The sequence below is a fragment of the Arachis stenosperma genome, chromosome 7 (assembly GCF_014773155.1).
Source record: "Arachis stenosperma cultivar V10309 chromosome 7, arast.V10309.gnm1.PFL2, whole genome shotgun sequence".
Lineage (NCBI taxonomy): Eukaryota > Viridiplantae > Streptophyta > Magnoliopsida > Fabales > Fabaceae > Arachis > Arachis stenosperma.
The window spans coordinates 22720509-22737674 of NC_080383.1; the positions used below are offsets into that span (position 1 = coordinate 22720509).

A 17166-nucleotide genomic window follows, 5' to 3' on the forward strand; every position below is an offset into this window, starting at 1 on the left:
GATGATGTGACACCACCACCCCCAGATGACGATGACAAGGAGGTTACTATTCCTTGGGATGGTTGGGTACACGAGAAGCCCCCAGCTAGATGCCGGTCTCGGGCTAGAGCAGTAGTAGGGACAGCTGGATCTTCAGCCCCTACAGCAGCCCCGTCTTCTTCCACAGCAGCAGCTCCATCTTCTTCGACAGCTCCTCCTTCAGCACCTGAGCCGACTTATCTATTGGTCCAGTGCCTGTTTCGGTTCTTGGAACGCGAGAGGCGCCATGTCAGGCACCGACTGGACCGGATGGATCAGGCACTCATCTCCCTCGGCGCTGAGTTACCTCCGCTTCCAGACTCTCCGGCCTCCGATGAGCAGGATCATCAGGAGGAGGATGCGGATGCGCCGACTCAGCAGGATGCACCTCCGGCCACTCCTGACACTACAGAGACTCCACAGACCTATGAGGAGCCGGTACCACAGCCTCAGACAGATTCAGCACCTACCGTTGTACCTTCCACTGATCCTCCAGTTTAGCATCAAGGACGATGCTTGGTCTTAAGTGTGGGGAGGTCACCGGTAGCATCATTAGAGGACCGGTGAACATTTCGACCATTTTCCTAGTTATCTCACTTTGCATACTTTTGTATATATTTGATGCACTTTGAGTTTATTTTGGATACTCTTACTATTTTGAGTTTATTTTGGATACCTTTACTGCTTATTTTGGATTTTAGATGTTCTTGATGCTTTTGGATATTTTTAGATGTTTTGGATGATAGATTCCATACTTTTAGTTGGATCTTTCTTTATACATTTTTGCATATCTTCTTTCTTTGTATATCTTTCTTTTTTTTTTTAGTTTGTGGTTATGATTAAAAATCATATTTTGAATTGCAAAAACTTAGTTACCCCTTTTTGCATAAGAAAGTGTTTTAAGTGAAAAAAGAAAAGGGTAAACTAAGGAAAATTTTTGAGATTTTTCGATCACAACAATGCTTAGTCAAATATTGAGATTTCCCAAGAAATTTAATTATAGGGCACCAACCCAATTGATTGAAGAAAATTTTTGGTGAAACTTGCTTGAATTCTTACTTTGTGAAGCATGTATTGAATTAAGAACACAAGCTTGTGAGACTTGAGCCTATTGATGTGGTTACATTTTATAACCACTTATTTTCCATTCTTGTGTGAAATTGTTCTCTATCTATGATTGTGATCTTTGATTTGCTTGATTCTATATATCCGCTTATTTCTTGTATTCATGCATTTGTATGATTGAGGCCATTATTTCATTAGCCCACTTACCCAAATAGCCTACCTTTTACTCTCCATTGTTAGCCAATTTTGAGCCTATGCTTAACCAACTTGTTTTCATTTTAGCACATTACGAGCCCAAGGCGGAAAACCAATGAAAATTCCTTGTTTGGATCTTTGATTAGTCTAGGCTAGTGAGAGTGTTTATTACTCAAAGTTGGTGAGGCTTGGGAACATTGAATGGGATAAAAAGGGTAGTATATTTTCATATTTTAGAATTGGGAACATATCCATGTATTGATTGAATGTATAAGACCTTATGCAATTGATGTCCTTACACAAAGTACAAAAAGAAAAGAAAAAGAAAAAGAAAAGAGAAGAATATAGAAAAAAAATGAAAAGAGAAGAAAAATTAATAAAAGGGGACAAAATGCCCCCAAAGTGAAGTTCAATAAAAAGGAATCAATGCATAAGTGTTATGAAGCAAGGGATAGAATGCATGAATATGTAAGGAAAAAAAAAGTGAAGAATGGGTAGTTAGAATAGTTTGAATTTGTATAGGTCACTATATAGTAGGTGGGAAAGTCTATACTAATCAAAGATCTACACTCTAGTCCACTTAACCATAAATGATCCTACCTTGACCCTAACCCCATTACAACCTAAATGAAAGACCTCATGACGAATGTGTGCATGCATTGAATAAATGTTGATTGTTAGAAGGAAACCAAATTTTGGAAAGCATAATTAGAGGAGAATTGAGTGAATTAACCCTTAAACACTTGAGTGAATAGAGCGGATACACATCCGGTGAAAGTTCAAAAGTTCAATTACATGTGTTCACCCATATTATTTATATTCTTGCAAGTTTGAACTCTTTTGAGGATTAAATACAATTGTGGTTTGGACTTAACTCCTATTGCCCTAACTATTGTGCTTACACATGTTCTCTTGGAAATTGATTTGTTTGAACTAAGCATTTGCATTCACTTTAGGTAGTTGCATTTAGATAGGACTCATATAGTTTAGTTGCATTCAATAAATGTCATACCCCTTAGTTCCTTCTTATTCTAGCATGAGGACATGCTAAGGTTTAAGTGTGGCAAGGTTGATAAACCCCATTTTTAGGGTTTATCTTGTGTTGAATTTAGAGTATTTTGATAACCTTTTCTCGCATTTAGCCTATGAATTAGCATGGTTTTGTAATCTCTCGCGTATTTGTGCCTAAGTGTAAAAACATGCCTTTTAAGCCTTGTTTTGATGAATTCTAATTCCTCTTTGATTCCATAAGATGCCTTGATGTGTTTGCTAGTAATCTCAGGTTGAAATAGGCTAGACATGGATCAAAGGAGCAAGGAAGGAAGCATGCAAGTGGAGAGAAACACAAAAGGCAAAGAATTTATCTCGGCCAAGCACGCGCACGCGCACAAGGCGCTTGCGCGCACATTGCAGAATCGGCCAGGGACGCGCACGCGTACCGTGCGCGCACGCGTCGAAGCCCGCACATGATTTCATTAAAGGAACACGTGCCTGGCGATTTGGAGGGGTTTTTCTGAACCCATTTTGGCGCCAATTACTGCTAGAAAGGAATAAAAAAGGATCAAGGATAAAGGGGAAGAAGAGAATAATCATCATCATTCTACCATATAGCATAATTAGGATTAGTTAGAGTTAGTTTAGAGAGAGAAGCTCTCACTTCTCTCTAGAATTAGGATTAGGTTTAGGTTAATCTCTTTTCTTAGATCTAGGTTTAATTCATGCTTTAATCCATTTCTCCTTTATCAAATCTTAATCTTCTCCTCTTCCTCATTCTAGTGAGATGCCTTAATAATTGTAATTCTTCATTTTGTTTTGGATGGATTGTTGTTCATTTGTTTTCTTTCAATAATGCAATTTGAGATAATTCATGATAATTGTGATTTCCTTGATTGTTGTTGTTAATTCTTTGTATTCTATTGTAGTTAGAATTAATTCTTGTTGTCAATTTACTATGCTTTTCTTTTGTGCCTTCCAAGTGTTTGATGAAATGCTTGGTTGGATTTTAGAATAGAATTTTATACTCTTGGCTTGGAAAGGTAACCTAGGACCTCTTGAGTTACTAATGTCCAAGTAATTGATGATTGGGAACCATTGACTCTAGTTCTCACTAATTGAATTAGTGGAGAGTTAGGACTTATGGGCTAGGATTGATATAGCCCATTTGACTTTCCTTTACTACTAGTTAGAGGATGATTTAATGAGATTAATCCTTGCCAATTTTCATATTGTGGTTAGTGATTAGGATAGAACTCCTTGACCACCAACCCTTGCCAAGACCTTTTTAGCCATTAGTTTACTTTCTTGCCATTTATCTTTCATGCCTCTTATCAAAACCCCAAAATAACTCACAACCAATAACAAGACACTTTATTGTAAATCCTAGGGAGAACGACCCGAGGTCCAATACTTCGGTTTATAAATTTTAGGGGTTTGTACTAGTGACAAACAACTTTTTGTATGAAAGGATTATTGTTTAGTTTAGAAACTATACTTTACAACGCGATTTCATTAGTGAAATTCTAAACCGTCAAAAATCTAATCATCAATAACCCCTCATGGACTTCCATTCTCTAGGCTTTCGGACAGGTGTTGAGCTTTGATGATCTTCTGGTGGTCTCACTGTTTCAGTTTCTCGTGTCTGCTCAGGAGACAAAATAGAAGTTTCTCCTTCGATCTGATGAGATAAAACCGGGCTGACAGATTCTTCATTTTGCACAGATTTGGGATTTTCTTTACATGTACCATCCTCTTCACAATCTGAATCATTATCCTTTACAATACTGGGAATTAAGTTAGAAACACAAAAAGTAACGTGTATGGATTCCTCTATGGTTCTATATTCTTTGAGATAAACTCTATAGGCCTTGCTTGTGATGGAATATCCAACAAACATTCCTTCATATGATTTTGGATCGAATTTTCCAAGGTTTTCCTTATCGTTAAGAACAAAGCATTTGCATCCAAAAACATGGAAGTACTTAAGATTTGGAGGGGTTCCTTTCCATAGCTCATAAGGGGTTTTCTTTAACCCTTTTCTAATGATTGTTCTATTCAAAATATAACATGCTGTGTTCACAGCTTCAGCCCACAAAAATTTAGGAATCTCATTCTCACATAGCATAGCCCTAGTCATCTCTTGAAGGCTTCTATTCCTTCTTTCAACCACCCCATTTTGTTGAGGGGTTCTAGGGCATGAGAAATTATGAGAAATCCCTAAGTCATCATAGAATTTTTCAATGTCTTGATTTTCAAATTCTCTTCCGTGATCACTTCTCAAATGGGCAATTTTCAAATCCTTGTCATTTTGAATTTTCTTGCAAAGGGTAGAGAAGGCATAAAATGCATCATTCTTGTGAGCAAGGAAGAGTACCCAACCAAATCTAGAGTAATCATCAACCACCACAAGACCATAATGTTTACCTCCCAAACTTTGAGTTCTAGTAGGACCAAAAAGATCAATATGTAACATCTCCAATGGCCTTTTGGTTGAGATTCCATCTTTTAATTTAAAAGAGGATTTTACTTGTTTGCCCAATTGGCAAGCATCACAAGTAAGATCCTTATCAAACTTGATGTTTGGAATTCCTCTAACCAAATTCCTTTTGACTAGCTTAGAAATTTGGTACATGCTAGCATGACCCAACTTTCTATGCCAAAGCCATTTTTCAGATTCAAGAGAGGTAAAGCATGTTACATTTTTGTTCCTTTAAATCCTCAAGAGTTAATCCATACACATTATTGCATCTTTTAGCTTCAAATAAAACATCCCCAGTTTTCTCACAAACAACTAAGCAAACAAGCTTCTTAAAAATAACTTCAAAACCCAAATCACACAATTGACTAACACTAAGTAAGTTATGTTTCAAGCCATATACAAGAAGGACATCATTTATACAAGATGAGAGATTTTTACCCACTTTTCCAACAGCCACTATTTTTCCTTTTGCATCATCACCGAAAGTGACAAATCCTCCATCATATTCATCAAGCTTTATGAAGAAGGTTGTCTTTCCGGTCATATGCCTAGAGCATCCGCTATCCATGTACCACATATTTTCTTTCTTCTTGGATGCTAGGCATACCTACACAATAAGCTCAAGTGACCTTAGGTATCCAAATTTTCTTGGATCCTTTCACGTTAAACCATCTCTTATGTCCCAAATCATTGTAATCAAAAACAACTTTACAAACTTTATCACCAATCATTCTTTCACCAAAGAAACATTGAATAGGAAAGTGTCCACTTCGATTGCATAGCCTACAAAATCTTGGAGTTGCTGTTTTGTTAAAGTAGGTTGGGTCTTGATACTTTGTATCATTTGAAGATGAAGCAATGTTTTCAAAATGTGATTTTTCATATTTATAAAATTCCAACCCAGCTTTATCATAAAGAGGTTTTTGACTAGCCAAGATTTGATTCAAATTTTCAGAACTTTGGGTGAACTTGGCTAAGTCTTCCTTAAGTCTTTTAACCTCTTTGAGCAACTCTTCATTTTGCTTAAAACAATTCACATATGCAAGGACAGAATGGTCACTTTCACAGCTTCTAACTTGGGCTTTTAACTACTTATTCTCTTCCACAAGATCACAAGCAGTTTCGGCCTCTCTTAGTTTTTCTTTGAGAAAATCATTTTCAGCTTTAAGAATGAAATTTTGTTGTTCAAGATCTTGATTCTCGGTTAGAAAACATCTTATTTTTTCAGAGAGGTGATCTATCATGAGATGAAGGTCTTCAGTTTCAGGATTTTGAAAGAATACCTGATCTACCTCATTAGCCATGAGACAAGGCTGTGACTTAGTCTCAGATTCTTCATCATCATCATCTGAGTCATTTTCCAAATCTTTCCATGAAGCCATCAGTCCCTTCTTCTTTCCTTTTTTCGGCTTTTCTTCCTTCTTTAACTTGGGACAATCAGATTTAAAATGCCCCATTTCCTTGCAATTGTAACAGATTACTTTGCTAAGATCTTTCTTCATCCTCCTTGAGCTGCTGCCTTTGCCTTTGAGTTTCATCATTTTCCTGAATTTTTTTGCAAACAACACAAACTCATTTTCAGAAGAGTTATCACTGGATTCATCATCCAGAGGGTTAGTCACAGAAGAAAAGGCAATTCCTTTCTTTTTTGAATCTTTTTTCAAATAGGAGTTTTCAAAAGCAAGAAGATTTCCTCTCAAATCATCAAGGGTCATGGAATCTAAGCTACTACTATCAGAAATAATTAAAGCTTTTGTTTCCCACTCTTTTGTAAGACATCTCAACACTCTTCTTACTAGCACAGATTCTGAATGTGAAATTCTCAGAACCTCTAAGCCAACAATGATAGTGTTGAACCGTTCGAACAGTTCATCAATGGACTCTCCTTCCTTCATTGTAAACATTTCATATTCTCTGTTCAACATGTCTGTCCGAGTCTTCTTTACAATGGTGGTTCCTTCATGAGTGATTTGTATCTTGTCCCAGATTTCCTTTGCCGTTGTGCATCGTGATACCCGTCGGTACTCCTCAAAGCTGACAGCACAGTTGAGCAGGTTTACTGCCTTGGCATTTAACTCTACCTTCTTCCTATCTTCCTCTGTCCATCTTGCTTCTGATTTGAGGGTGACCACTCCTTCAGCATTTGTGGTAGTTGGAAATTGTGGTCCTTCCAGGATAATCTTTCAAAGTCGGTAATCTACTACTTGTACAAATATCTTCATCCTCTCCTTCCAATAGGTATAATTTTTACCATTGAAAAGAGGAGGTCTGTTGCTTGATTGTCCTTCGGTCAGATTATAGGACACCACATTTGTGCCACTGTTTTCCGCCATGAGGATCTTTACTCCAAGCCGCAAAGCTTGATCTCTTTGAGACCAAGCTCTGATACCAATTGATGGTTTCAGTGGCTAAGAGAAGGGGGGTTTGAATCTTAGCCCCCTTTTTTTGCTTGCTAACACTTGCTGGATTTAGATGAAACTTTTCTGTTTTTTTAGCTCGTCCCTAGCCACGAGACATTTTTATTTTGTCTCGTCACTTGACATGAGACATTTTTTATTTTTCATCTGAACAGTAAAAACAGAATTGAAGTAGGAAGAGAGAGAAGATTACACCCAGATATATCCTGGTTCAGCTGCTAAGTGTAGTGCAGCCTACATCCAGTCTCCATCACAACAATGATGGAATTTCACTATAATCATCCAGATTACAAATTGTAAAGTGCTAACCCAACTTACAAGGGAATTCCCACAGAATCATGAAACACAACACAGATGTACAAAGGAACTCTAAGACATCTATGGCTTTTTCTTTTAATTTTGCACTCTCTGCCTTTTTCCGCTCTATGGCTTTTTCATACAAACCTCACTGTTTGCCTTTTTCCATGAGACTCAAGACATGACAAAATTAAACAGAAAAATACAAAACAGAAAACATTGAAGGAGAAGAGAACTGCTAGCTTAGGTAGCTCTGAGAACTCTGTACCTTGCACTCTCAAATCTTACTCCTTGCTCCAAACAGTGGCTGTTCTCTCTTTTTAAAGAAGAGGGAAGCCTCCACACTTGAAGCCAACACCTAAACCAACTTCTTCCTCCTTCAAGAAACAGAACCGGTTCGGCCACATAGAGAGAGAAGAGATAACCATGCAAAACCCAACATGCAATTACCTCTAGTCCTTTCTTGATCATCACACTTCATCAATCCGAGCGCTCCATTCTTGGCTTCCTCTCCAAGATGGATTTCTGGCCCTTGATGCTTCATGATGATGATGACTTCATCTGCTTCAATCTCTGCCTCAACCATCACTTCGCCACTCTAGCTACTTCCTGTGGTGGTTGAGCAGAATCAAAGACAAGCCATGCTTCAAGAATCTCTCTTGCTGGCCGAATCTTCTTCCTTCTTTTTGAGTATGAAGGATCCGAGATTATCTCACCAAATCTAACCATATTTGGTGATTATCTCAGCCACAACATACTTTTGGTTTTCTTTTTCTTGCCATCATTAATTTGATGGTCTTTATGCATGCAACTCCTTCTTTTCGGTGATAGTAACTTAATGTAGCTTCCATGGTTTCCTGGTTAATGACCGAAGAGAAGAGAAAGAGAGAGAGAAGAAAGAGAAAACAAAAGCAAAGCTATGAGTGTTATGATGAATAAAGTAATTAGGTGCACTACTCCATACTTTGTGTAGTAGCGTGTAAGCTACCATTAATTGCCATCAAATCACTTTGACCTTTTCTCTCTCATATTTCCAAGGACTGCATTAACTTAACTTAATAAAATTTGAGTTCCTTCACAAGTTAAAGTGTGAAGTCCGTTGGAAGCATGCAACCAAGATTCAATGTCTTGGGTTTTTATTATTTTAACCATTGTGCCCCAATTTCATTTTTCTTTCGGACCATGGCATGCATAAAACAAATTGGGCTATTGAATTTTGGCCCACTTATAACATTTGCTTTCCTGGTAAATTTTTGGATCAAGCATTGAGCACATAAGAAAGCATTCATTTTGGGCTTGCATCAAAAACATTCATTCTGGCCCAATTAATAATTCAGCTTCATAGCATGAGAAACATGTAGCAAGGCTTATAATTGGGCTTAAACCAGAATTTCATTTTCGGCCCAACACAAAATCTGCACAACAAAATTATTAATTAAGCAAATATGAAATAAGATCAAATTAATAATTTTGTAATTAAATATTTAATAATGTTTGTTCATTATCAAAATTAAATAAGAGTTTTCCAAACTCATCAAAATGAACATTTGATTTTACGGCGGTTTTAACTGCTGTCATAGTTGGTAACAAAAATATCTTTCATTTTAGCAGTAGCACATAGATAAAAATGACATATGTTTTGCAGCGATTTTAACCGCCGTCATATTCATTTTTCTAGTTTTCTTTTTATTATTTGGCCTCTTTTATTATTTTTTAATTTAATTTATTAGAAAGTAATTAAAATAAATAACTTTTAATCAAATAAAAAAACAAACTACCATAAAGAACATAAATATATATATATATATATGCAAAAATAATATACATAACAAAATTATCATAAGTGCATCATTTCTTATATATAAAAAAATGTGCTAATTTCATAAAAATAAACATTAAACACTAAAACAAATTAAATTCAATAGTATCTATTTCAGTTGACTTAAACTCATTATTTTTGTTGCAAGTCATGATTGCCAGAAGAAGATGGTCTTGTGCACGATGAAGTCGGTATACTTCTCAAAAAATCTAGCTTTGCAGCAACTCAGGTGGAAAATTGTCTCCTTGATGTTGGATTAGACATCTCAAAAGACTCTCCATCGTCTGTCTCTTCGCCTTCTCTTCTGCTGCCTCAATCTTTAATTCTGCAATCATCCTCTGATACTCTTCAATTTGCACACCAGAATCTGACGGTTGTGCAGTACTGTTACCAAAAATTTCGATGGGACATGGTCCAACACCTAAGGCACGAACTTGTCCTGGGTGCTCCTTTCCAAGAACTTGTACAAGCAAATCATTTTTTGAAAGCTGGTTCGAGGATTCATCTTGGCTCTCAATATTCACAATTGCTTCCTACAGATATACCAAAATTTGAGTTATAATAATTTAAAATTAGCATGATAAATACAATAAGAGAAATCTAAAATATTGTAACATTACTTACACCAACAACACGCACATCAGTATGGATATACGAGCCATTTTTTCTATTATGAACCATGGTCCACAACTTGCCTATATTAATGGGCTTTCTTCGTACTTTCTCCTATAACATTGATGTTGACACAATCATATAAATAACAACACTATATTTAAGAAAATAAAGCAAAATCTTAAAGCAAATAATTATTTATTACCTCTTCGTCTTTTCATCTTGCCAATGTTTTTGAGCCCCTAGTTTGTGTGTAAATTTGCTTCGAACAATTTAAAGCATTTTTTTTTACACTTTTTCTATGAACAAATAATGAAACAAATACAAATGAGACTAGGATGAATATTATAAAATTTAAGGAAGAATGTTATATGGTGCTAAGTTCCAATGGAAAGAACACAGCATTCGAAAGAAATGAAGTTGCTTGCATGTTGTCCCATGTTTCAAGCAAGACATTTTGGGGAGTATAACATCATTGGGTACAAGTTTAGAACTATCACGAAGAAAGACGGGTTGAAAATCCAAAATAGTAGAGTTTGTGTCTCTTCTAGTACAAGAAGTTATGCAAGCATGCGTGACAAAAGAATGACTGTTGGTAGTGTTCCATATTATGAAAAAGTTGTGGACATAATTGAATCGAATTATAGCTATCATTTCACAATGGTATTGTTCAAATGTATTTGGGCTAATACAACTACTAGCAAAGACATCAAACAAGACCATTTGGGCCTTACCAACATTAATTTCTCTCGTCCGATACACACCGGTGATCGAGAAAACGATGAACCGTACATATTGGCATCAAAAGCTCATCTTGTATACTATGTGGATGATGAAGTACATAAAAAATGGAGTGTAGTGGTTCATGTGAAACCATGAAACTTGTATGACATAAGAGAAGAAAATGAAGAAGTCAAAGTTGGTTTTTCTCCACAGCCAGGGTTGAACATGTTAGCGGTAGATGACATTAGAGATTTACAATTGACAAGGATGATAATATAAAACATCCCACAGACAATGCTTCTGAGAATTTTGATGATGTTTCATAATAGAAATATGAAAAAAGTGAACGTCATTTAAAGAAGATCTTTGTGTGATTAATAAGTTTAATAATCTTAATAATGTACGTAATTTGTTGGTTACAATATGATCTAAATTTTTGTATTTCAATTAAGTCTGGATATAATTGTTGGTTTTAATGAATAAAAGCAATTTTTCGTTTCTTTCAACATTTTTGTAGCAAATGTTGGTATCTAATAAAGTATTAATGTTGTTATTATTGTTGTTGTTGTTCTTAATGTCGCGGTGATGATAATCATGATATCTAATAATCATTATCAATTTTAATAATTATTATGACTAATAAATATTAGTGAACATGAAATAATGGTGTAATAGGGCAAATGGAAACGGAGGACTTGTCATCATGCTATGCAAGCACAACATTCGCTAAAGAAATGGTTATGGCCTCTCCATTCTCGACATTGCAATATGCAATTTCTGTTGCTAGAGACATATGGTTTCGTAAGTGAATGTTAGGTGTTGGTTGGAGGCTATAATTTGAATTTCAGTCAATTTGTTATTTAATATCCTATGTGATTTGGGAATTAATTAAAAAATCAGTTTAATCTTAGTTTGATTGTGCTTGATTTGACATAATTAAATAAGGTACACTAGTATGAATACAGTATAAAATTGTTATGTTTTGAATGTTTTGTTCCATGTGTATTTTTGTTGCAGTGGTTAGTTCCAATATATTTGAAAGGTCATTGGTGGTTGTATGCATTTGGGGTTGCAAAAACGAGGATGTTGGTACTGGATAGTTGCATTCTGAGGCATCTGATACTGGTCAGATGAAAATAGAAGCATATATGATAAAAAAAGACCTTCTATGTACCCTGTCAATCTTTTTAGTGATTTAACTTGTAACATATTATAACAATGAAACTGAACCTGTTTTCAGGGAAGATTAATTGAAGACGTGGTTAAAATGGTCATCCACTCTTACGAGTGCACTACAAACGGCCAGCTTCATGCATATGCCAAAGTCCCTAAACAACAAAAAAAGTGAGTTACATTGAAACACACAAACGTGTAGCCTCCTGATAAAACCCATCTTCATTTATGTAGCTGTGATTGTGGCATCTATGCCATAAAATTCATAGAGAGGTGGACTGAAGACGGTCAACTAGATGAATGGGATAATGTGAGCTTATCGATCCTACAAGAATTATATTATTTTCTGTGCAATACACAATTGTCTAACGCTTCTAACCGCTCACTCGCAACCAAATTTACTATACAGGATATCCTAAAGTCATTCAGATCAGAATTGATGATACAGATCATTTTGGGTCTACAAAATTCATTGGTTGATCAAGTGCGAAAGGTATTGAAAGACCAAGCTAAACCTCTACGCTGCAATCATCTGGGAAACAATTGTAAGGAGGTGAAAATACCATTCATAGCACCAAGCACGAGAACCATGATACAATAGGCTGAAGGATTACCCATGAAAAAGAATATTAAGGGAGAAAAACAACAGTCGAAAAAAGTTGAATAGTATAGTCCTCTTTAGTATGTTTTATTTGTTGAATAAATTGAAGTTTCTTTATAAGACACATTGTAATGTTTTTCAGGCACAAATATATAAATGCTTCGCACTTTTTTAACTTGGATGATTTTATTGTTGCAAAACCTGGCAAAATTAACTTAAATCCAATCCAAATCAAATAAACATCTACTTTAGAATGAAAATAACCATCTGCATAACTAATAAAATGAACATCCGACATATTTTAGATTGACCACAACTTCTAAGATACCCATTAATTGTCTCATTTGTTAGACACTTAATTTAACAGTGACATATATTTTACAATTTATTAAATTATATTTTAGGTAAATGACTAAATTAGGATTTAGCGTGTTAGTAAAAATTTTTTGATAATAGGCCCCATGCTCACAATGTTTTCTAACAAAGTCTTCTAACTTAATCACTCATATCTAAATGTCATACATCGAACCCAACTTAGATTCAAGAAATGTTAAACTAAATACAATCCAAACCATATAACAGGAGAAACATACAGAGCATGTGCATGCAGCACGAAGCAAATCAAGTAAAATACTAATGGTATACCCAAATAAACATCCACATCATAATGAAAATAACCATCCAAAGACATAGTAAAATGAACATCTGACTTATTTGATAAGAAACAACTAATTGAATTGACCAAAAAACATTCCGTTTAACATAAAAAAATTACAATCACTAGCATAAAAATAGACGTGTGGAATCCATATTAAACATAGACTAGCTATTCCTAAAAGAGTTTAATAAAGACATGAATCCCCAAATTCTTGCGATTCATTCTGTCTAACAGATGCATCCAACTAAGGGTGACAATCGGGACTAAACCCGTCGGATCGACCCGCATAACCTGCCAAAAAGGTGGGTCGGACTGAAAAATTGGGACTGCCAAATAGCAATAGCCCGCCTAACCCGCACCGCTTAAACCGCGGGCATTGTGGGGCAGAGCAGACTTCCCCGACGAGCTGAGCTTTTCTGACAAGGGAGTATTTTTGTAATTTTTTTGCCAAAACTCAACTTCTCCCAACCCAACTTACAAGAGTATGAAGATGAAAATTGAGTGTTTTGGATTATGTTTATATTGGTTTAGAGACAATATTTATAATTATGCTTTGGATTATCCAGCCCTCTATTTCCTGAGGCTTCTAAACGATTGTCATAAAAAATTCCCACACAAACAAAAACAAGTCACTAACTCCACAAACATATCTCAACAAAAAGTCCAAATTTAATTAATGCATACACATACCGGGGCTAAATTCCGCTTCCTCCTTTGCACAGATTTCTTGATTGACCTGTTCATGTCAGCTCCAAACCTCTTAGTTTTTGGCTAGCCCTTCGTGGGGATTATTAATGGGCCTTGGATATCTGCTACGCCAACCATGGACTGACTTTCTGTGGCCATGCTATCGTGGGTATCATCAAAACACTTTTGGACTGCATCTTGGTATGGAAATCAGTCAGCTTGGTCCTTGCATCATCTAGAGCAACATGCAATATGGCTGCTTCCTCATTACAAGTCATGAATTCTTGAGCGACGTTAAAGAAGTGTGCACATAACCCTCTGAATAAGTTATGACTCTCATCCGAACAACTTATATCATGACTACTCTTAATATAGACGTGCTTGCGCTTTATGTTCTTGCTCCAACGGGGGAGATCATAGTAGGCAGGTACTCTATTCACTTTATAAGATAAAAACACAATAAGGTAGTGACAACACAGTATGCCTGAACTCTCGAACATGTTACACTCACATTGAACCTCCTAAGTCGAACGGTCAAAATGAACATCGTAGATAATGTACCGAGACATCTCATTAACTAGTTTTTCTTCTTCCACCTTTACACAAACCGAGACACCCTCTTGTGAAAAGGCATGGATGGTGCAATCTCCTTTTTTTATCGAACTTTGTTTGGACTTCCCTAATCATATCGCTGGTGTACTCCTGTTGAAATTGTATCTCAACGGCAGAGTTAGATGCACACAGGATAACTCCTTTGGAGTCAGCAGCATCATCTTCCAGTTCTTTTTGCTCCTTGTTCCCAAGAACATTGTCGTACTCATGGACAAACTGAACCAAGCTAGTCTTACTATGTAAGAATCCTCCATAGAACGAGTGCATACTCTCATTCCTTTGTGTACTTTTCATACCAGCCAAAAATTTATCTTTGAAAAAGATTGAAAACCACATTCATCAGTCGTTGTAAAGGTCTACACAAAACAAACCATCCATAGCGCCAGTTAGGCTCAACCAGAGGACCACAATTACATATCCAGCAAAAAACCAAGAAAAGAACATATTTTCAGATCAAGCATATCACAGACATAAGCAATAATAAAAAATGATATAATTTTAAAGTAATAAATCTGATAGCCATGTGTTGTGATCTAGGTTGTACTCATCTATGAATTCAGCCCAATCATCCTCGAATGACTCAACCAAACAAGAATTCCATACAATCTCGCTCAATTTAGCATTTAACTCTCCGAACTGATGAGCATAACCTTCGAGCTTTTCCGATATCTTCTTCAATATGTGTTAGATGCACTATCGGTGGTGAGTGTGGGATAGGGCCTTCCTAATTGCACCAAACATGGTCTTGCACTTATCTGTGATGATTCCCTGTGGTGCAGTTCCCATGCATTTTACCCATTGCGTGAACACCCACTCAAAACTAGGAATTTTCTCGTTCCTTAGTAGAGCACAGCTAAGAAGAGTAGACTTTCCATAGTGATTGACACTGACAAAGGATGCGAACGGTAATCCATGCCTACACGAACAACAACTACATGTAAGAACATCCGACTATTACAAAACAAAAAAAGGCTTTAGCAATTCCAACGTAAATACATATTACTTATTTGTCCTGTATGTGGTATCAAATGACACCACGTCTCTATAATATTCATACGATGCCCTGCACCTTATATCTAACCAGAGTGCATAACTGAACTTGTAATCATCGTCAATATTTATTGCATAAAAGAAGTTTGGATTGATCTCTTTCATTCGCATAAAGTAATTCAACATCTTCTTAACATTCGCATTGACATTAATAGACCGGAGTTTGGTTGTAATGTAATTTCTCACATTATTTTCTGAGAAATCCATGTTCGACGACCCACCAACCTCCTTAGCCAGTGCTAGGTATGTCTTGTTGGGTCATATGCCATCCTCATCATTTTCCTCAATCACACACTTAGCATGCATAGTCAGCTCGGTATACTCGTGGTAGTGCACCGTCTTTTTAGCAAAACATGGATGCGAGTGCCTCAATTCTACCTTCAACAACACCCAATTTTCCTTCTCCTCTCGAACTTTGCATATATCCTTGTTCCGCATCCCATGGCTACAATCGTGTTCTTCCGTGTTGCTGCTCTCGCACGAAACTCGCGAAAACCTTCCCAATTACAATGAATAGATTGGTTAATCGATTTCTTGAATGCCTTTGTTGTCCTGTCAAATATTGTGTCCCTAATATTATTTACGAAACCGACTTTCTTTGCATAGGTCACATAAATTTTATGTGCCAGTTGCAGAGAATCAAACCACAATCCAACTTTTGGTATTTTATCTTCACGAAGGCTACTGTGATTCGATAATTGTATATTAATTCACAACAAACATCGCTCATTGCCACAGATGATTCATAGTGGATTCTAAAATCTCGTTATTGTGAAATCAACAATAAATTATACTTTGAACCTCATGACTCGATCTCGTCTCATCATTTTTTAACTCAGTAACGTCCGTAACTTCCACGACCTGCAATCAAACACAAACAAACAATGACAAACAAAGAAATCAATTGAGATACCGTACTATGAAGTAAATATCAGAAAAATAAATAACCAGTCAACGACAAAAAAATTCACATAAACACACAGCAAGAGACATCCAATTGTACTAAATCATCCAATAAAAAATAACTATCCTAAATTTTTTATTTTTTAAATTCTAAAATGTTAACATAAAATCAAAATTTTTGTTTATTTAACATGTATAAGGATTTTTTTTAAACAAAAAAAATTATTATTATTATTTTTGTTCTTTCATTGAAATTGTTTTGACTCTCAAGTTACAGTAATCAATGTAGCTCCAAAAAGTAATAGGCATATAAAACAAAATTCATATAAAATATAAAATAATAATCCATTTGCATTAGGAAAAGAATTTCATTTGCATGAAAAATAAACATCCGCATGCGAATAAAACTTTCACTGCATATCATGTCATCACGTTGACTCTCATCAACGATCAAATTCACAATGTTACCATTTGATTGATTAGAATGAACACTGATGCAGGATGATGGGGCATTAGAACCTCCTTTACCCATTAATGACTCCATCAATGGTCCCAATAGCACGCCTTCAACACGAAACACGGTAATGAGCTTGGGATAGTAGCGGCGGCACCACCCTCGTGATCACAAGACAACAGCTACGGCGGCAGTCCTGGTGTCATGAATCAGAGTGATAGAGGGAGCACGGGATCGTGAAACAAGTACGGCTGCAGTTGCACTTGGTGTAGGGACAGCGGTGTTCTCAAAAGGAAAGGCACTTTGCCACAAAGCTGTCTTTGGCGACGACGGCGAATTGTGGATGTGGACCGGAGGGGGACTATGTAAGCTATGCAGCGGATGTCAAAAATGCTGTTACGGTGAGA

General features: G+C 36.2%; 1 protein-coding gene across 1 annotated transcript; it reads right to left on the reverse strand.

Annotated features, from left to right (window-relative positions):
• Positions 1-15045: 15045 nt before the first annotated feature.
• Positions 15046-15609, reverse strand: LOC130939567 (protein FAR1-RELATED SEQUENCE 6-like). Its single transcript, XM_057867659.1, has 2 exons — positions 15356-15609; positions 15046-15268 (listed from the first exon to the last, which is right to left on the reverse strand). The coding sequence occupies exons 1-2, from the start codon at positions 15607-15609 to the stop codon at positions 15046-15048; spliced, it is 477 nt and encodes a 158-aa protein (XP_057723642.1).
• Positions 15610-17166: the final 1557 nt, after the last annotated feature.

Bases quoted from the DNA above. Each gene is read 5' to 3' on its own strand.
- LOC130939567 (XM_057867659.1), bottom strand. From the start codon at position 15,609: ATGGATTTCTCAGAAAATAATGTGAGAAATTACATTACAACCAAACTC. The intron at 15,269-15,355 runs GTAATATGTATT...TTGTTCGTGTAG, and splicing joins ACCACATACAGGACAAATAA to GCATGGATTACCGTTCGCAT.